At 43.5% G+C, this 21,860-nt stretch overlaps 1 protein-coding gene across 3 annotated transcripts in view; it reads left to right on the forward strand.

Annotated features, from left to right (window-relative positions):
* MAN2C1 (mannosidase alpha class 2C member 1) overlaps nucleotides 1–21,860 on the forward strand; it is a 389,693-nt gene that overhangs the window by 286,311 nt on the left and 81,522 nt on the right. For all 3 annotated transcript variants that reach the window (XM_078685096.1, XM_078685097.1, XM_078685098.1), the window contains 4 exons: nucleotides 5,549–5,634; nucleotides 8,152–8,322; nucleotides 8,939–9,021; nucleotides 9,627–9,721. In XM_078685096.1, coding sequence (XP_078541222.1) covers nucleotides 5,549–5,634; nucleotides 8,152–8,322; nucleotides 8,939–9,021; nucleotides 9,627–9,721 — 435 coding nt within the window. The remainder of the gene's footprint in view (nucleotides 1–5,548; nucleotides 5,635–8,151; nucleotides 8,323–8,938; nucleotides 9,022–9,626; nucleotides 9,722–21,860) is intronic.

Raw genomic sequence — 21,860 nt, forward strand, 5'->3', positions numbered from 1 at the left:
TCATCCTGATTGCTCCCCCATGGCCGCGCCAGTTCTGGTTCCAAGAACTTTTCTTGCTATTCCAGGACCGTCCAAACCGTCTTCTTCCAACTCCAACAATGCTGTCGCGGAACGAGGGACAGATACTTCACCCAGACCCTCAATCTCTAAAATTACACGCATGGCTCCTGATTTCTTAGAATTTCAAGAATTTCATATTCCTCAGGATTGCCGTGACATCTTACAAAAATCAAGAGCACAAAGCACATTGAAGACTTATCGTCTTAAATGGAAGAGGTTTTGCTTTTGGTGTGACTCTAACGATATACACCCGATAGAAGCTCCTGCAGAGAAAATTCTTCCTTATCTACTGCATCTGGCTCGCTCTGGTCTCTCTTTCTCAATCATAAAAGTCCATCTAGCAGCTCTGTCCAGGTTCAGGAAAGTGGCCAACATTCCCTCACTATGTTTGTCCTCTAATCAAACAGTTCATGAAAGGTCTTTTCCGAGCTTATCCTCCGGTTAGGCCTCCTCCACCGGGATGGGAACTCAATACGGTTCTCTCACAACTGATGAAACATCCATGCGAACCCATTCATAAAGCCGACATCAAGTATCTCACATGGAAGGTCGCCCTACTTGTAGCCTTAACGTCGTCCAGAAGAGTTATTGAAATTCAAGCATTCACTATTAAAGAACCTTTCCTGCATTTCTCCAAGGGCTATGTCACTCTTCGAACTAATCCAACATTCATACCTAAAGTACCATCACAGTTCCATTTAAATGAACCAGTGAAGTTGAGAGCTTTCTTTCCAAATCCTACTAAACCAGCGGAAAGAACTCTGCATTTTTTGGACATCAAACGATGTTTGAAGTTCTACCTGCAAAGGTCAAAAACTTTTAGGAAATCTGATCAATTATTTGTGGTCTACGGTCAAACCACGCTTGGTGCAGCAGTCACAAAAGCCACAATTTCCAGGTGGATAGCTTCCGCAATCCATTTCTGCCGTATCAAATCGAACAGACCACTACTGAGAAAGGTCAAGGCTCACTCCACAAGAGCTGTGGCAGCGTCTACAACATTGTTTGCAGGAGAGACGCTGGAAAATATCTGCCGTGCTGCGGCGTGGAACAATGTCCACACGTTCACGAGACATTACTGCCTGCAATCAACAAGTCAAGAGGATGCAGCAGTTTGTCAGGCTGTCTTACAACACCTATTTCTTTAAGAACAGCTTCAGGTAACCTGTGTTCTTTAGTTTGGTATTTATACAGAGGTTTCTATATATATTGATATACAGATATAATGTATTTTAAGGTATATATATACATATACATGTTTCGATTTTAACAAATGGATGTACGTGATGTTAGATATCCATGTTTTTTGCTACTCTATGAATGTTCTTTTGAATTTCTGATCATGTTTTACTTCTGAAAAGTTAATTTGCCTTACTCTCGTTGGTTGTTAATAATGCTGTATCTGGGAGTTTATCAGTACAAGTCTCCCACCATCCACAACTGACTTCTACCTGGCATACTGCTTGCTATTCCGATTCAGGCATGTGAATCTATAAAAGATACCCCAATACTGGATAAGAAAACAAGTTACTTACCTGTAACTTCAGTTATCCAGTATTGGTTTCTTTCATAGATTCGCATGCACCCCCCCTCCTCCCCGGAGAGTCAGTTCTCTATTTGAAATACTCATTTCCCACTTGTGCTAACGAAAATCTGAGGAGAACAGGCTCTGCAGAGAGGGTTCTAGAAGGTGCTGCTAGCTGATTGGTTGGGACAAAGACTTTGGTCTTTTTAGCATAATGATGTAGATAGGCTACTAAGATTTGGGCCTCAGGCCTTTTCCTTAGGGCCTACTACTGTTATTTACCTTTGGCACTGCTGTTTTATTTACCATGGGACTCCCCCTCGGCGACGGGGAATGATTCAGGCATGTGAATCTATGAAAGATACCAATACTGGATAACTGAAGTTACAGGTAAGTAACTCATTTTCTTGTCATCCCCCAGTTTGGCCCTGCGATCCATTATTGCTTCCTAATTTCTAGGCCGCTACATTCATGCCCCCTGGAACTCAGTGTCCAATTCCTCCCAGGTGTTCCTGAAAATCTTTGCCCTTTTCTGTCACAGGCCATTGAAGATGGTGATGATGCAGCCAAATGCACAATTTGTTGTGGCTTGAACACCACCAACTCCGTTGGGACGGGGTATAGGTGCCTGTGTTGCCATTCTTCACCATGCCTAGCTACGTTCTACTAGGTTCTCAGGCAATGTCCACTCCTCTGTGATGGACATGCTGTTCGATGGGACTCGCCTATTCGGGTACAAGGCTCATTCTGCCCTTGCACTCTACAAGAAGAGTAGGGCTATCACTCACTCCCTGGGTCTTTATACCCAGCCTCACCAGCAGCACTTTCAGCATTCCTCTTGTGGCTTTGGAAGAGGTGTTCCTTACCAGCAGCATGTCCATCCCCACCAAGGAACCCAGCAGCTTTGCAGGAGAGGCCATGGTGCCCACCGTGCCTGTGACCAAAGTCAGTATGCTATTCAGTCCACCAACATCTTAGTCCCCCGTATCTCCGCCTGCCAAGCCTCTTTAGTGTACTATTACAGGGTCGCAGCCACCCCGGTGGAGGCAGAATCCACTGATTCTATCCGGGTTGGCAGGATATCACATTGAACAAGTGGGTACTGCCAATTGTCTTAAGAATTATGCCCTACCCTTCCTTTCTTCCCCACCCCACCACACCTCCCACCCATCACCCCTGCAACTTACGAAGACCCAGCTGTCTATTTTGCAGCAGGAAGTGCAATCCCTTTTGAACAAAGGCATTGTCTAGAGGGTGCTTTAGCCAGAAGTATGGCATGGTTGCTATTTCTCTTTTTTCTGGTGCCCAAGAAGGATGGAGGTCTACAGCCTATTCTAGATCTGCACTCACTCAATGCCTTCCTATGACAGAAGAAGTTGAAAATGATCACTTTGGCCCAGGTCTCTTCAGCTCTGTACCCAGGCACCCTGGATGATGGAGTTGGATCTGTAGGACACCAATTCCCATATTTCTGTCCTGTGGGCCCATCCATGCTACATGCAGTGTGTGGTGGGGAGACGTATTTTGGAATCGATGTGCTCCCCTTTGGTCTCAGCCCCTCAGGTGCTCACTAAAGAAATGACAGCGATGCCAGCACACCTTCGGAAATCAGGTGTTCCAGATTTCCCCTACCTCGACAACTGGCTGTTGAAGGTGGGTTTGCACCAGGCAGTCGTCAAACACCTCCAGACTATAGTGAACCTCTTGTCATCCTTGGGCTCACTATAAACATGCCACCAGACACCTCAGACACTGAGTTATATGTACTCTCATTGTTTTTCTCCCCAACGGGGATGCTGCTCACGTACCATCACTTTGTATGCATACACAAATTGCACTATATAAACTGTTATGTTAATGCTATGATGTATCTTCACAGCCCTGATGAGTCACAGGTATCGCCCTGTTGATGAAACACGTGTCGGCTGGCGTTTGTAAAATCTGAAAGAAAAGAACTACATAAAGCTAACGTGCTGGTTTTACCACATCACCGGTGTCAATCGCTTTGGTCTTTGACTACTGTATTATCAGAACTATTGACCATATGTGTGCCCAGTACTTGTATATTTGTATGGTGCCAAGGCCTCTCTCGCCTGGCGTCTGTAGAGGTTTTAGGGTTCTCCTCTATACTGGCAGCACCGTCCTATCATTATACAATCTTATCCATCACCCCCTACCATAAACCGCACTGCTTGAGCGCCCCATGCCTGCAAACCTCAAAACCCACAGCTGACCACTATCTAATATCAAGACCATGTTCAGTTTTCGGAGGACACTGAAAGGGATCTGTAGTAGTGGTTGCTGAACTGCGATTGTGTCAGCAGCAGACCCCTCTCCCCCACCCAGAGTTGACAGTGGTGACCTATGCATTGCTTCTGGGATGTGGCAATGATCTGAGAGAGGTAGAGATCAGTCTTCCCTTCTCCGGCGGGAATCCTAGCTCCACATCACCCTTATGGAGCTAAAGGCTATCCGCTTGCCCTAAAAGCCTTCTCGTCATCCATCAAAGGGAGTTCTTAAGATGATCAGGACACACCAAGCCATTGTCCTCCTAGTGGCTCCATATAGGGGACGGGAAGTTTGATATCTAGAACTCTCTTGCTTGAGCATATGTCCTTCAATGAGGCTGCCCCTCTTGTAAGACCTGGTGTCACAGCAACAGGGCAGGGGTCTGCACCTGGGTCTTTGAAAACTCCACCTTCATGGGTGGAGATTGAGTGGCGACAGCTAAACACCTTTGACCTTAAACAGAGGGGATTGATATCATCTTGGCAAGCAAACATCTCTTGACAAAAAAACTGTTAACGCCTACCATTGGAACAAGTTTGTGGTTTGGTGTGACACTCACCAGATTGACCTCCTCAGTCCAAACTATCTGATGTTTTGTTATTTGTTCTGTCTCTAGTGCAGAAAAACTTTGCTCTGGGCACAATTAAAGGTTATCTTTCAGCCCTCTCAGTTGCTGTTGGTTGCTTGAGTAGCCCTCCTTGTTTAAATTACCCGTTGTGGTGTGATTTGTGAAAGTGCTACAACAAATTTCCCCCCAATCTCCCTTAGTCATGCCTTAATGGGACCTCAAGCTTTTTCCGTACGTACCTATTGTGTAAATCATACTGCGAACAGGTGTTGCTGTTACTAATTTAATGGCACTCAATTTATCCATCTCCGAAGGGTTGAAGGCTAAGTTGGCTTTGCCAGGATTTTTATCTCTCACTGTCATTTCACTCTGACATCAGTACTGAGTGTTTAACTCATTGATTGATCTTACCAAAGCCAGTTACAGGTGCTCTTCAGAACTCACAATGGAGTGTGAAAAGCTATCCTATCCACCTCAACTGGTTCTTTTGCACATCTGTGTAAGAAGAAAGGCATCTGGCTATGAAGATATTTGGATTGCACCAATAGCATAGTGGGTGTAGTTTGATGCATGTAGACTTGCTATGCAGACCCTATATGAGAAAAAAGATAATACTATGCCAGTTAGCTTATAGTAAGACCAGTGTTAATGGCATTTGTTGTCCATTCAACTCTTTCACTCCTGTCACTTTTGCTGGCACATAACAGATTCACAAATGACATGCATAAGTACAGGTTTCTAATATTTCTAAGGAGACAGAAATGACTTAAAAGGTCATATAAACTATTTCATGTAACCCATAAGGTCAGCGGTAGCTTTGGCCACTACCCTCCTGCCAGATGACATCCACTCTATTAAAATATCCCTCCTTTAACTAGCACAATGTATGTAATGCAAGTGCATCCACTGATGTCAAATAAACTTCCATTACTGTTGAATTCCAGGCGGGCCTCTATGTTGAAGTTGCCCGTTCATCATTCTTTACTTTGCAGCAAGAAATCCCTAGTTATACTTCCAATGTCCTACAAGCTCCTACCGAGAGGTGTCAAAGAATTCATTTTGCCCGTTCTTAATTTAACCTCTCCTTCCTCTCTTCTTTATTACAGGTTACTTCTCCTGAATCAGTTTCATGACGTGGTGCCAGGAAGCTGCATTCAACTGGTGGTTGAAGATGCCATGCGATACTATGAAGGTGAGAACTGATCTGACCTTTCTCAGGCTGGTAAATTGTAATTGTGTTTATATAGCGCTTACTTCCCCTGACGAGGTGTCGAAGTGCTTTTTAACGAGTAGCACACTACTCTGGAACCCAAAAAGGATTAGTGGTGAATTAGTATAGGGAAATATTTGAGTTCATTTGAGTGGTGTACATGTGAGTCTCTTAGTTGGATTGAAAAAGTTAATGGAGGGATAGAAGAGGGAAGAGTCTAGAAAGTGTTTATTGGGAGATCATAGTAGTAGGAGCAGGCTTGAGATGAGTAAAGGAGAGATGGAGGAGGGAAGAGCCTCTAGAAATGGATTGGGGAGGTCATAGTAGTAAAATGAGTTTTTGGATGAGTCTAAGGAGGGATACATGAAGGAAGAATTTGGAAAGGATTGTATAGGAGATCATAGTAGTAAAATAAGTTTAGAGGTGATCCATGGAGGGATAGAGGAGGGAGTAGTCAAGAAAGGGTTATTTTCGAGTTCATAGTAATGGAATGAGGTTTGGGATGAGTAAGAAATTGGAGGTAGAGGATATATTTAGAGAGGTATAGGGTGAAATATAGTATAGTGTATTGGAGAGACTCCATCTTTTCTTAATTTTTGTTTTGTTTACAGTAGGAGTAAAGGAAAAATATATAGATACATAAGTATATGGAGGGTATACATGTATAAGGAAGGGAATATATTAAAATTTAAGTTGTATTTAATAAACTCAGACTTTCAAGTGTTGCTGTACTTTAAGCAAATGTATTAGTGCATTTTGCTTAACATTTTTTAATGAAATATTTTTGTAAATATTTCAATAGTGAGGCAATTGTAGAAAGTTGTAGAAAGTTATGATAATTTTTGCACATTGTGATAGATAAATAAACGAAGAACCATAAGCAGCTAATCAAAACACTGGTATTAAAACTACGAAGAGAGCTTCATTCATGTTGAGAATAGAATAATATATATATTTTAACCATAAGTAATATGTCCATTTGTTCATTAGACCCAAAGAATACCTACATCTTTAAACATAATTATTATACATATTTATACAAAGAAATAGACATATCTAGATACCTACATATAATCAGATTAAATGTTTATATACGCAGGGATATGCTGTATGTTTGAGTATGGTGGTTTTGTAGGGAAGAGCCAAGTATTGAGTAGTTTTCTGAAGATAAAATAGTTATTAGTGGATCTTATGTTTGGGGGTAATGAGTTCCATAGTTTCGCTGCTTGAACAGGAAAGTATTGCCACCTGTGTTTTTTTTTCTTGCATGTTAGGATTTTGAGACGAGGTACCAATGTGGAGCGGAGGTTACTTAGTTGAATGTGATTGGTGATTTTATTCCAGATGAAAAGCGGTCCTGTTCCATGTATTGCTTTGTGGGTATATGTGATCAGTGACCAATAAAGACGTACACAAATACACACATCAGCTTTATTTTCTTGTTAACTATTTAGGGGATAGGATTAACCTTACTTGAAAAATACACTGACCAGTGTTCATCTTGTCAATGATTGTAAAGGATTTGTAGCAATTAATCCTATACCAGGATGAATCTTGTAACAGTTATATAGAAGCAGTATGAGCCCCCAAATTATTTCTTTGTAAAAATGTTTTGTTTGACAATGCTACACTTGACCTGCAAATCGTCTGTAGTCTCATTTGCTTTAAATCATTGATATCCATCAATCGAACTGGTCCCATCACAGAAACCATCCTGCTTGATTGTAAGAATAAAGGTTACAGGCTCAACTGGGAGTAGGTTTGGCTTCGTTCTACTGGACATGCAGGAGAACTAACAAATAACTGTTGTTGGAGTAGGTAACTGGGGTAACAGTCAAATTTAAGAGCTGGTTTGTGTTCTTCCAGAAAGAAATAACCAAATAAGTTACATTGTATATTTGTGTCTAGTAAGTTCACATTCCCCAGCAGAATTCCTAATTGCCTGACACAAACTCTGGCTTTAGTCATCAGAAGGCAACAACTATAGTTGGGAAAGCCCATGATACTAAGATATCGGTGCAACGGGAGCAGGGATGGGGGTTATATGCACTGATCATGATTGCTTGAGGCACCTTTGTGAGCAGGTGTGACTCTATTAAGTGTCTCCACTCCCTTACGTATGAGGCGGTATGGAGCCACCTTGTACCACCTATCAGCATGCTCAGAGACCTGTTTATAATTCTTTGGATCTAGTCTGTCTCCTGGTGTTATTATAAAGGTGAGAAATCGGCATCTTATATAGTGCCCCGTGAAGGAGCGTTACCGGATGTAAGTAACTTGTTCTTTAATGCAATAAGGCTGGGCATTTTAGTCCTAGTGCTCTCCGGTATGACACGGGCCGACATGTTAGGATTGGAATTGCTAAGGGTGCTCCTAGATGTGCCAGGTTCTGATACATTAGGATTTGGAAGTTTCTCTCTAGGGCTCTCCAATGTTGATGTCACAGGTAGGCGAATGTGATAGTAACTTACATTTGCTCTAATTTACGTTCCTGTGCAGATATTCGAAATGGAGGTGCTCAACTCCTAAGTGCGGCTCTGGAGGCTCTGGTAAGCGATTCACATTCAGCTCAACCTGCACCCAATAAAGGTGTTACTGCTTTCAACACGATGGCCTGGGAGCGAACAGAAGTGGTGTCCTTGGAGGAATCTGGACGAGGGACCAACCTAGGTATGACTACCTACTCACTTTTCTTCTGTTTGAGGTGTATACTTGTGCAGAGATACCTGTGCTCTGTGCGCCTTGATACTGTTCTGCCAACACCTGGCAGCTTCCTGTTTCACTATGATCTCTGAACACTTGAAGTTTATTTGTGAAAAATGAAGGATTGTATCTTTGTTATTAATGAAGAAGAGATGGTAATATTTTTCAAACATGTCAGCCAGGAAGGGCCGAAGTAAAAAATTTAAATTGACAATTGAGGGAGTACGCCAATAAAATTTTCCAAATGCGTATTTGTCAAATAAATATATGCTTATTTTTTTAACAGTAAAAGAAGTTATTTCTAGAAGCACTCCCATGACCTGTTGAAGCAAACAGTTTCTCGTAGGGCATATTGATTCCTAAATTCAACAGATATTTTGGGAAATAATGTAGGATAAAGCATATGTGTAATTGATAGTTTATTTTTTATTGTTTAATCGTATTAAAGTTGCCTAACATTGACTTCTTGTCTTGTCTTGCGAAACTTTAATTTTTTATGCAGACAGTGGCAATCATGAGGTATGTTCAATAAGTGGATGAAATAAAGCAGAGAACCTGCCCATAATATCTCTCTTCATTGCAGCCCTAATGACAGTGCCAAGCATGGGCTATACGTCCTTGACGTCATCTCTCCAACCATCACATCCTGTAACAGTCATCAAGCAGGTGAGTGACAGCCGGAGGCACTGCCCTTCCACATTACTGGATTAAGAGACTTTATTTTCACTGTCCATCACCGGCACACTTAGAAAATATTCATTAACCACAGAATGCTGTTTGGTCTGGTATAGTACTGCAAAGACCCATTCCAATGACCGAGTAAAACTATTTTTTTTTAAATGGCTGAAAATGGCTAGGAGGGACGCAATGCTAGCGACATTCCCAATCAATCCTAACAGCTTAAGCTTCCAGATTCTGTTCTTTTGCTTCTCTATATGTGCATCTAAGAGGCACTTTAGAGAAGCGGTATTGTTGCACAATAACACAACATAATAGCTGATGTGAGTGAGAACACTTTGGTAGAAGATGCAGTCTGTTATGGCTCTTTGGATCTAAGGTGCAATTTCACACTCATTATGAGTTAACAAGTGTTACAATTTAATTTTTTATGGTGTGAGATTTGAATTCATTATGAGTGCATCCTGATCAATGCCATATATGTTGACTCCTAAGGAGTCCGATGCACATGTGTGCGTGTTCTACATGTTTAATCTACTTAATAGTGAACAGAGCAAATTTCACAGTCCGGTCTGTTCTCTGCTTGTCTCTAGTCGGACTCTTCCATAATAATGGAGAACGGAATCATCCGAGTTCATGTCGATCCGATTGGCCGCTTAAGGTCTCTCCGCTTGCTGCCTTCTGATAGGTAAGTGGAGCTTTCCTGACACAGTACCTGCAGCGAAATAAGGGGAAGCAAACTAAGACCACTTTTCCTGTTGTTGTGATCCCAATATATTGAGAACAACCCTCTTGTTTGCAAAAGCTCCTCAAGCTGTGATCTTAGTGGTCACATGTCTTCAGCCATTTCACCAGTTAGTTCCAGTTAATTATGGGTGGTTCACTTGAGAAGAAGCCAAGCTGTAGCTAGAGTTTATTGTATTGTTGCTGATCTGGCTAACCCTGAAAAAGATAAAGCATCTTTGCCACCTACAAAAACCTATTTGATTTAATAAATGAATTTATTTTTGTACTTTTGCAGTATCCCGTTGATGATTATATGCATCTATTCATGCTTTACCACTGAGGCTGATTCCAGTACTATTTTTCTTCTTTGGAAAGACATTGCTCCATATTTTGTCAATAGATTTGTAATGGAATGACGCAGGCTTGAGAAGAAGCTGTTTGTTGATCATTAACTGTGGTCTCCTGGGGGTGCTTGAGCTATGCCCCCACCCCCCAACCACTGAGATCATATATAATGCCAAGCCATCAGACAGTGTAGGCACTGGAAAGTAGCTGCTCCACCCTAAAATGCCTATCTCTCACTGGCATTGTGGGATGATGCTGATATTTTGAGCTATACCTGGATAATGAGCTTATTTTGTGTTACCGGCATGGGACATACACATATGTCAGGGAATGTTGGGCAAATATTCTTAGTAAAGCCCAGTCAGTCTTTCTTGTGCTGCACTAAGTATGGCTTGATGAGAGGCTGTGTGACCCAAGCAAACATGAAACGCAGGTGAGTCTGCTTGTCTGCTTGCTTGCTTGTCTGCTTGCAATGTAAGGTTGGGATATGGGGATGGTGGTGTATGCAGGATTGAGATGGGACTCCTAGAGGCTAGGCTTCATGTAGAAGTTGACGGTGGAGTCATGTAGAATGCATAGATTGCCTCAGACCTGGAGGATCACATCTGGATGAGCCCATGATCAATTATATCCAGTAAGATAGGAACCACTGTAGTTGTGTCAGTCAGCACGAGAAGACAAGGCTTCATTGTTGGAGATCAGGAATACATGATCAACCATTTGAATGGTTGAATTCTCTCTGCAGTATTGTGACCTGAACCTAGATTGGCAGTCTGGAAGGATGGTATTGCACTTGATCTTGTTGAGCTACTAGTTGGAGACTGCCTTTATGTTCTTCCTTAGGATCCTTAGGTGTGATTGGATGGTAGATTGCATGATCGGGATTGAATGTGATAATAATAAGGTAAGGATCAGTCCAGTTTTAAGGGATTCTGGTAAGGTGTGTGTAGTGGATGCATTAACATTTTTCATAGGTAGCTGAAGAGCTTTCATAGGAATGTAGAAGTTTTCAGTAAGGCCAGGATCTAGTTAGATTGTTGGCAGAGATGGGGTACAACCTTATCCATTTGGGCATGACACTTTGATTTGTTGGTGCTTACGTTTTGTGGTGCTGGGATTTGTTATCATTTTCCTTAAAAAATGTGCTAACGGCTATGGATTTTTCCTTATGTTGTTTTTTATTTATTTTTGTAAACAATTTTATAGGGTTTTCAAGAATAGGAGGATCACATGTCAATGCATAAATGGCATTTCAAGTATAAGAGAGCGACATGATACATAAGCACTGTATATACATATTTGCGTTTCAGGTCCTATATAAGTTACAGTGTCATGCATAGTGATACCTATAGATATAGCCGTTAGCATTGGTAAATGAAACCAGTATCTGCGAGTACAGCCCTACTTAATATAGAATGATAACATTAACGCCCTCCCATCCGACGGGTGCACACAATGCTCCGCATCGAGTGGAAGAGCTTTCATGCCTGTGTTTACTCTTATTGTATGGTGTATGTATGCTAATAAAGTGATATAGTGTGTTGGGGGCCTTGAGCACGGAAGTCTGGGTATGCCTGTCCCCTTCAGGGCAGCTATGCATGATATTGCCTGCGCTTCAGTCCTGTATGTGGTTAAAATATGGATATAGATCGGTATGTGTCTCACTGTGTCTCAAGTGCGCCTAACCTGGGGGAACAGTCAGGTCATGCTAGATGGTAGCCAAATCTAATTCTTTGAAAGACTCAAGGAGGAGATCCCAATCCATGGCGATGAGCTTTTTCCACAATCCTCAGTGTTCTTCCCTATGTAGGGCGCTACTACTTTCCACCAATCCCCACTTTTCCACCTCCTCACTCCAGGCTAATAGGGTAGGTGGGGTCGCAAACTTCCACCTTCTTGTAAGGAGCTGTTTCGCTAATATGAGCGTTAAGTTTGCAAATGTTGCCTGTACTTTGTTACCTTTTGGGCGAGAGTACATACCCAGGAGACAGCTCTTTGCCATGTTCCATGTGTGTCCTACTACCACCTCCCGCAATGCCGTTGCAATCTGTGTCCAGAATGTGGGGACGGCAGGGCAGGCCCACAACATATGCAATAGGTCAGCATCCTGCTCGTGTCATCGTGGGCACGTCGCTTCTGTTGCAGAAAATATAGCGTGTAGCCTATATGGTGTGAGATATGCCCATTGTGTTATCATGTAATGATCAAATTTGAATCTTGAGTTACAGGAAATAAGTTTCGGGTATGTGAGCAAGACGTTCCATTCCTTGTCCGTTATGTCCCTGCACAGGTCTGTTTCCCATCCAATTCCCAACTGCAACAGTTATGAGGGCAAGTGTTCTCGTATTCAACAATACAACCAGCGTGTCAGATGTTTACCAGTGCCCTTTAAGTGAATCAGGTGTACTAGCTTATGTGTCGGTGGTTCGGTACTGGCCGGGGTCCAATGTAGTTTGACGTAACGTATAATGCTGGCATGTAAAAGAAACAAAGTGTCTGTGAGTACCTGTTCGTTTGTAAAGTCAGCATGGTTGAGTAGTGACCCATCCCCAAACAGTGTTTGCTCTCTGTTTGGGGAGTAGTGACCCATCCCCACCGTGGTTACTCTCGCCTATTCCCAATCGGCCAGTCTGCGCCGGGTTAGTGTCCCAGTAGTAGTAGGAAGACCCAGAAGTGGAATGTAGGGGGCATACGGTGTGATTTGTGCGGTACATTTCAGGGCCATTTTCCAATATGCGAGTGCCACTCTTAGCAGCAGTGGAGCCGTGGCCGGGGTGTGCACTCCAGGGCACAATAGTGTGTGTAGCATTCCCCGTGCAAACATATCGGGAGTATGCGCTAATATGTGCAATTTGCAGCCCACCAGCTATTACAAAAGCCTTTGCAGTTGGCTAACCATACAGTAAGCCCTAAAGTCTGGAGCCCCCAGGTACCCAGCGTTGGATGGCAGCTGCAGTAAGCTGGCTGACTCTGTGTCGGCCCGGGTCTTATTGTGTTCTAAAGGTGCTTTTGCTTTGGGATTGACAAAATGCTGATGGATTTGAAGTGTGTTCTGCACCTGTTTAAGGCTTATATGTGGCTGGTTGGGTAGTATGTAGTATTGGCCTCTCAGGTGAGTTTCCTATGAGTGGTGCAAATGTTCTTCAGGAATAGGTCTTCTGATTCCTCACCTTAGAATACTATCCTGCCCCAGACTGGATCTGAAAACGTTTTTATGCAGTGCTGAGGTATACCTCTAGGCAGCGTAGTGCAGCTCCGGGCTGGGTCTGTATCACCCCGGAAATTATAGAGCACAGCCACATATTAGCATCACCTCGGTGATAGCTTCTTTCTTTCTGTGCCTTATGTATATCAGGAGATCTGCTGCCCACGATTTCATACCAGTGGGCTAGGATCCCACACCAAAACAAAAGGGTCGATGGCGGATCTGCACACGGATCAACCTTGTCCCCCAACCTCTTCAACCTTTACCTAGAACCGCTTGCCAAATTACTACACACCGCGAATATCTCATACCACATGTATGCTGACGACACCCAGATCTACATCAAGATCTCCTCTCTCTCAAGGAGATTCTTTCCCTGAATGTAGTCTTGAAATTGACTGTCCAATGGCTCTCCTCCAATCAACTCAAACTCAAAGCAAAGAAGACCGAATTTCTGCTCATTTCCCCACCCAAAACCAACTCTGAGACTCAGTTATGGATTAAGGCCATCACAGCCTTAAACTGCCCTCCGACCATCATGGACTCGGCCAAATCCCTTGGAATAACCCTGGACTGTAACTTGAACATGCGGGGCCACATCAACTCGATGGCCAGATCAGCCAGATTCCCCCTGAGCTATCTAAGGAAACTGAAACACTTCCTCGATATTCCAGACCTAAAAATGGCAGTCCAGGCATTAGTCATCTCTAGGCTGGAATATGGCTGCTCTACCCTCTCGGGTTTACCCAAGATCTACCCTGCACCTTTCAAAGCCTGCCTCAACGCGGCCACCAGGCTAATAACAGGCTCAAGGAAGCTCAACCTCATTTCACAACATCTGAAAGCTCTGAACTGGCTTCCTCGAAAGGCCAGAATCCACCTCAAAATGGCATGTATCACGAACAAGGCATTATACTCAAACTCCCCTCCATATCTTGCCCAGAAACCGGAGGAACCAGAAACTCGCTGTCCTCCAGAGACCTCTTGCTCTTACCTGCACGTTTTTGGAAAAAGAAAACTTACAATCGAGCTTTCTCTGGGGCCGCACCAAGAATATGGAACTCACTCCCGCCCGCCATCAAAAGAATCCCTTCTCTGGCTCTCTTCAAAGAGGATGTCAAAACCTTCCTAATGGGCAAATTACTTGTCTAAATTTTGCCTCTATTTCTCAGAGACCTTGCTTTATTTCCTTTCTAATGCATCCCCTGGAGTACACAGACACTATCCTCCCGGCACCTCCGGGCATCCCTACATGGACCTGGGGACCTTTGTTTCTCGTTAAATGTAAATTGTATTTTGTCCCTTTTATCCGTTTGTAACCAGCCCCCCCCCCCCACCCTCTCCAAGTCCTTTGTATACTACTGCTTGATTCCTGTAAAGCGCTCTGATACCCTAACAGGTCAAGTTCTCTCTCTATAAAATTCAAATATAAAATATTGTGTGTCTCTACCACGACTAAGTTGTACAGAAAATGCGCCCTCATGCCCTGAGGGCAATCCAAGACCGAGAGTTTAATCTGTGTGTTGCCGAACATATTTGAAATTGGCTCTAGATCCAAGTCACTGAGGCACACTTAGCCCATAGGTCGTTCCTGCAACAGATCAACTTTGAGCTCAATGTCATCCTTGAATTTTAAGATCAGGTCCAAGTCCAAGAAAGGGAAGCAGGACTTGACCCTGTCCAACTAGTCTGACTCCTAAGAGAAGGTGCGAGGGTGTCATGATGTCTGTTGCACAGACCTCAGATCATGGACCTAGTTCCTCAGCTTGTCCCACTACCCCAAATTCCCTTACCCATTTTCAACGATGAGGCAGATTGAGGTCTTCAAGGAGGCCATAGTGCAGATTTTTGGTTTGCTTCTGGTTCCTTTTGGTATGCTTTGGGGGCCCATGGAACTTCAAGGACCCACAGTGCGGTTACTACAGAAGAGTCCACCCTTGGCATCATCTGTCCCCCAGGACCTGTTAAGTGGTATATACAGACTCCAGCGCAGACTTCTACTCTGTCCTCGAGTTCCACTGCAGTCTCCTCTACACCAAAGTTGGCACCAAGGTCATTGGCACTAGAAGATGATCCAGTGCCAGTGCCAACGCCAGTGTCAGACCTCGAATCTGACCAATGTTGCAACACTAAATTACTAAAGTTGGTTGTCTTGCAACCTAACTCCAACCCAGTGCCTCTACCATGTAGCATCCACTTGTAAAGGCTCAATTATCTTTTTGTCTCTCAATCTGATCCTGTGCCAGAGCAGGAGACACTACAAGATATTGGTGATGATGAAAAGGATGATGATGATGGTGGTGGTGATGTGGACAGGCGCAGCTTGCTTCCCCCTCACGATACCCATGAGGCTTTATACATTGATTTACAGAATGCCAATGGACTTAACACTTCTTCTGAGACACAGTTTGACTCAGTACTTTGACCACAAATGGAACTAAGTTCCCCTACTGTGGTGGTTGTCCGGAGGGCAGCTGAGGCTCTAGAATTACTACAACCCTCCAATGAGACAAAATGTTCTGACACAAATCTTACAGCCTGTGTCATCTACTCCTGAGCCCTTGCTCCCTTTTAATAATGCCCTTACTGAAAGTTTGATGATTGCTTGGTTGAGTCCTTGTTCCTGCCTGTCTCTGAATAGGCAAGTGGCTAGGAATCCTAGCCATGACGACAAGTTAATCTGGATTTTCTCACCAAGCACCCCACTCCTGAGAGACTTATTATTGTGCCGGCCTTGACCAGCAAGGTCCATTCTAACTCATTTCCAACTACTCCTCTGGACAAGGAGTCCAAAAAGATTGATGTGTTTGGCAAGCATATTACTTTTGGCCAAGAATTGTGATATGTTAATTCTGTATGTCTGCTGGGTTGCTAGATGCATGACCTGCCGGACGTGGCCAGTTAGTTTTTGTCAGCAGCCCTGAAAGACCTTAGGACGTCTTTGACTGAGACTATTCATGATGAACAGGACACGGTCTGTAAACTATGGATTGCCACGGGAGGGTAGAGGTACTTGTATCTTTCTTCGCCACATGTGGATGCAGCCCACAGGATTTTCCAGGAATGTGCCGGCCTCCCTCATGAATATAATCTTTGATGGGTTCCCTCTTATTGGAGAGAAAACAGACTCTGCATTGGAGGGATTTAAGCATAGTGGATCTATGGCGCTGTCTTTGGGACTGTTGACTTCTGCTAGACAGTTCTTGCATCAATTCCGAAAGATCAGGGACTATTTCAGAAGGCGTCCTTATAGACAGAGATAGCATTACCAACTAGCACCACAGTCCTTTTGAGGCCATGGACGGGGATCTAGAAGGCAGCATATAGGCCAGCAGGGGCATCAGTCCTCAAATTCTTCTTCCCCTCCTGCAACAGCCACTAAATCCCTTTCATTTGTCCTTATTGGTGCATATCAAACTTTTTGGGGCGGGGCCAGCATTTAACATTTCCTTCAAGGTTGGTAATACATCATGTCAGGCAAATATGTCTTTCAAATAGTTTAACATTTCTAATTTCTACCTTTTCTTTCTATCCTTCCCACTATTTATCGCACACCAAAGCAGATTTCGGATGAGCATCTGTCCATTTTGCTACAGAAGGCATGGCTGTTGCTCTCAAAAGGTGCCATTGAGAGGATTCCAGACTCAGAAAGAGGAAGAGGTTGTTACTGTCACTAGTTCCTTGTTCTAAAGAACGACGGTAACCTTAAGCCTTTTTTGAATGCCTTCCTGAGGAAGGGCAAATTCAAAATGCTCAAGGTGGCTCAGATCTTGTCTGCTATGGACCTGAGTTACTGGATCGTGTCTTTGGATCTGCAGGACATATATTTTTGTATCGTCCTGTCCCCCAGTCCCACAGACGGATGTATGACGTTACAACGCATACTTTTACAACGACTACCATTACAACGAATTTTTTACAACGCAAAAACTTTTACAACGCATACCATTACAACGCAAGATTTTACAACGCAAGTACCTTTACAACGCATACCATTACAACGTAAATATTGGTAAGTATATAATATTTTTTTTAATATAAATTATTGTAAATTATTAAAATATAATTAAATTTTATTTAATTTTATTTAATTAATTTAATTTAAATATAATTTTAATTTATTTTTACAAATTAATCCTGTACCCCAAAAGCCCAAAACTGACCCTGAACCCTAAAATAATTTTTTTAATTTAAATTATTAAAATATAATTAATTTTTATTTAATTACATTTAATTAATTTAATTTAAATATAATTTTATTTTATTTTTACAAATTAACCCTGTACCCCAAAAACCCAAAACTGTCCCTGAACCCTAAAAATACCCCTTTACCCAAAAACCCAAAACTGACCCTGAACCCTAAAAATACCCCTTTACCCAAAAACCCAAAACTGACCCTGAACCCTAAAAATACCCCTTTACCCAAAAACTGAAAACTGACCTTGAACCCTAAAAATACCCCTTTACCCAAAAACTGAAAACTGACCCTGAACCCTAAAAATACCCCTTTACCCAAAAACTGAAAACTGACCCTGAACCCTAAAAATACCCCTTTACCCAAAAACTGAAAACTGACCCTGAACCATAAAAATACCCCTTTACCCAAAAACTGAAAACTGACCCTGAACCCTAAAAATACTCCTTTACCCAAAAACTGAAAACTGACCCTGAACCCTAAAAATACCCCTTTACCCAAAAACTGAAAACTGACCCTGAACCCTAAAAATACCCCTTTACCCAAAAACTGAAAACTGACCTTGAACCCTAAAAATACCCCTTTACCCAAAAACTGAAAACTGACCTTGAACCCTAAAAATACCCCTTTACCCAAAAACTGAAAACTGACCCTGAACCCTAAAAATACCCCTTTACCCAAAAACTGAAAACTGACCCTGAACCCTAAAAATACCCCTTTACCCAAAAACTGAAAACTGACCCTGAACCCTAAAAATACCCCTTTACCCAAAAACCCAAACATATAATATTTTAAAAATAATTATATACTTACCAATACTTACGTTGTAATGGTATGCGTTGTAAAGGTACTTGCGTTGTAAAACCCTGCGTTGTAATGGTATGCGTTGTAAAAGTTTTTGCGTTGTAAAAGTTTCGTTGTAATGGTAGTTCGTTGTAAAAGTTGCGTTGTAATGGTTGTTTCCCCCCACAGACAGTATCTGCATGTCGGGGTAGCCCAGGAGCATTCGTCTTGAGTGTTCACAAAACTGATGCTGGTGGACGCAGCACATATTTGGGGGTTAGCAAAACCTGTATTTCATACCTTGACGACTGGCTGTTGAAGGCAGTCTTCCCACAGCCAGTCGTGGACTTCCTCTAGCTGAACGCCATTAACATTTTTGGGGTTGGATTTGAACGAACTGAAGCCCCTTTTGACCCCTTATCTGCGGCTTCCATTCTTCGAGCATTCCTAGACACATTGGAGTTAAGGGCTTTCCCTCCACCGTAATGAGTCCAGGACAGTTCTGCTATAATCTCAATGTTTCATTCTCAGTCCTGGTTCATGGTGAGAGTGGCTGTGAGGCTTCTTGGCCTCTTAGCTTCGTGTCTTGCCATCGTCTCCAGTTGGTCCTTATAAATGACCCCTCCAGAGGGGGGCTGCTGGATCCACAATTGCATGGACTGAGGTGGGTGCAGGTGTTTCCTCTTGTAGCAGGGCCTCACTTTCTGTGGCTGAGGAGGTAGATGTAGGCCCAGATGTTGTTGGACCAAGGAAAGGGGAAGATGATTTTGGAAAAGCCCTGTGGCACCCCAGTTAGGGGTCCCAAATTTGAGTTTATAAGTTCCATCTGAACATAGTGCTCCCTCTGCAATTGCTTCATTTCCTGAAGCTCCGTAAGGATCTGTTCAATCATGTCTTGGGACTGATAAAGGGATCCTAAGACTAGGTCAATGGTGGCCTATGTGACAATGAACCCAGTGGCCTCACTTTGCTGGCCTACAGATTCCCTCCCACGACCCCAGCGCCCACTAACCTGTGCCCATGACCCAGTGTGGCCCATCCACTGGTTCCTGGCTGAAGTGGAGGTGGTGGTGTTGGATCACAGCAGCCAGGCCTTGGGGGGCACAAGAGTGGGGTGATGTTCATTTGGACACATGAAGTGTCAGTATCCAGAGGCTGAGTTGTGCTAACAGCTGGGGTGGGAGGTGTAGGTGTGGGCCGAACAAGACTTGCTGTAGATGTCCGCCCTGGCGGACCAGAAGGACTAGCTTGCTCCTCATAATTTGGACTTACAGGAGTGGATTCCTCACAGAAGGCTTGTTCCTGGTCTGAAGTGGAGGTATCCTCAGTAGCAGTGGCAGATGGTTGTCCATGTACTCTGGGTGTTGGAGCTGTTATAAATATCAATAACAAATATGTTATCTGGATTATATATCAAATGATTTAGAAGCAAAAAATGAAGCAACCTAAAAGGAAAAAGTGAGTTAATATATTGAATATACCTTTCAGTAGTATTGTAATAAATTACAAAAACTGTTTAAATTACACACAAAACAACTTCTAGAAAGTAGGTAAAATGATGTCCTGGAATGGAAAAAAAATAGGAAGTATACATAAAATGTAGTAAACATTTAACACAACACAGTAGAGAGTTGAAATGCAAAATATACCATTCCAAGACCTAGCAGGGAAAAAATCTGAATATTGAACAACTTACATGGATAAATAGCATTAGTCGTCATATAAACATAACTAAGTGCATTTATTATCCAAACCACTTCTATGCAGCATACAACATAACATGCATGCACGTTTTTAGACAACCTACTTTGGTTTGTGAAACAAATAACACCAATTCAATAAAATAACAAGTAAGCTACAACATACACAATTAAACAGAAAATGACATTGTAAAAAAGTATAAAATAGGGATTGATAAATACATAACACATGTGTTGGACTTGGCCCTTTTTGCAGGGACATCCTAGAAATGTGTGCCTTCCTCCTTTTATTTTTTCTTACCTGTTGTTGGTGGTTTTCTGACTCTGAGAACTTTAACACTGCTGATCAGTGGTAAAGTGCATGTGCTCTCTCTTGTAAACTTGGTAAGATTGGTATACACCTGTTTGGCATATTTAATTTACCTGTAAGTCCCTTGTACAGTGGTATTTCATATACCTAAGGCCTGTAAATTAAATGCTACTAGTGGGCTTGCAGCGCTGCATGCGCCACCCACCGAAGTAGCCTATCACACCTGTCGCAGGCCTTTGCCACCGCAGGCCTGCACGCACAGTTTACTGCCGCATTGACGTAGCATGGCAAGTGGTTGCCACGGCCATACTACATATAAGTCACCCCTAAGCTAGGCCCTAGCTAGCCCTATGGGCATGGTGTGTGTAACTGTGTGGCATGTCCTGGTGGTGACAAACAGCCTATCTGGTTTCTCACTGATGTGAGGCTGCCCTCTCATAGGTTTGCATTAAGGATTCCCTGAAGCAGATTTATTATTACTATTTTAGAAATGCCACTTTTAGAAGTAGGCATTTCTGTATACTTATGTGTCTTTTTGCCCTGCCTGGATGTGTATTGACCGTCTGGTTCTGACTGACAGGAGAGAGGGGATGTGCATTCACTCCACCCAGTCACAAGGGGGGTTGAGGTGTGTCCTGCCTTCCCTGGGTGACTTAGGCTGAATTTAGAGTTGCGGGAGGAGTTTCCCTTGCACCTGAATAGGCCTGCTCTGCATTTGGAGTGGTGGGAGGAGTTGCATCTGCACCTGAATAGGGCTGGGCTTGCCTTCTACAATGCTGTCTCCGCCCTCTGTGGGGTGTCTAGGGCCAGGGCTTACAATGTGAATGGGGGTGTTGTGCACTTCTAATATGTGTCTGAAGTGCCCCAGAACAAGACTTTTGCACTATAAATACATGGGCTGTGACCCATGAAAGATAAGAAGATACTGTGTGGACTTGTACCTTGAAGGCTTCTGGACTGCTAGGAGGAACTGCCGGGGGACAGCTAATCTGCGCTGAGGACCCCTCGTGCTGGCTTGCCTGGCTGCACCTAGTTGGTGTGCCCCAGTGCTCTGCATACAGCGCATGGTGAGTGCTTTTCTTTTGCTCCTTCCTGTAGGACTTTTGTGGCCTGAAATGCTTCCTTTGCTGTGCCGCTTGGGTAGCGTTGCCCTCTCCTCAGGTGGTTGCAGCGGCATGAGAGGAGAGTTACCAGAAAAGCTGAGCTCCCCCCTCTCCCGCTCCCTGCGTCTTGTGGTGGGACTTATCGGCAGCCGGGGATCTGATACGTGGCCCTGAGCTGCAACGCGGTGCACCAGTAGCAAGGAATTCCAGCCGGGAACTCCTCTGAGACTCCTGGGCAAAGCTGACATCGCAAGGGGTGTGTGGCTCAGCCGGGGTAGAAGCCGGAGGTTGGTAGGTTTGTGTGCCTTGCAAGACTTGCAGAGATCACCAGCAGCGCCCCCCAACAGCACCCTGATCCGACGCATTTCGGGCGTGAACCCTTCATCATGGATTATTTTAATAGAACCTACCTACCTGCGAGTGCCGGCCACGAGGGGAACTGCTTTTTGTCAAATAATAT

Source organism: Lissotriton helveticus, chromosome 3_2, assembly GCF_964261635.1.
Source record: "Lissotriton helveticus chromosome 3_2, aLisHel1.1, whole genome shotgun sequence".
NCBI lineage: Eukaryota > Metazoa > Chordata > Amphibia > Caudata > Salamandridae > Lissotriton > Lissotriton helveticus.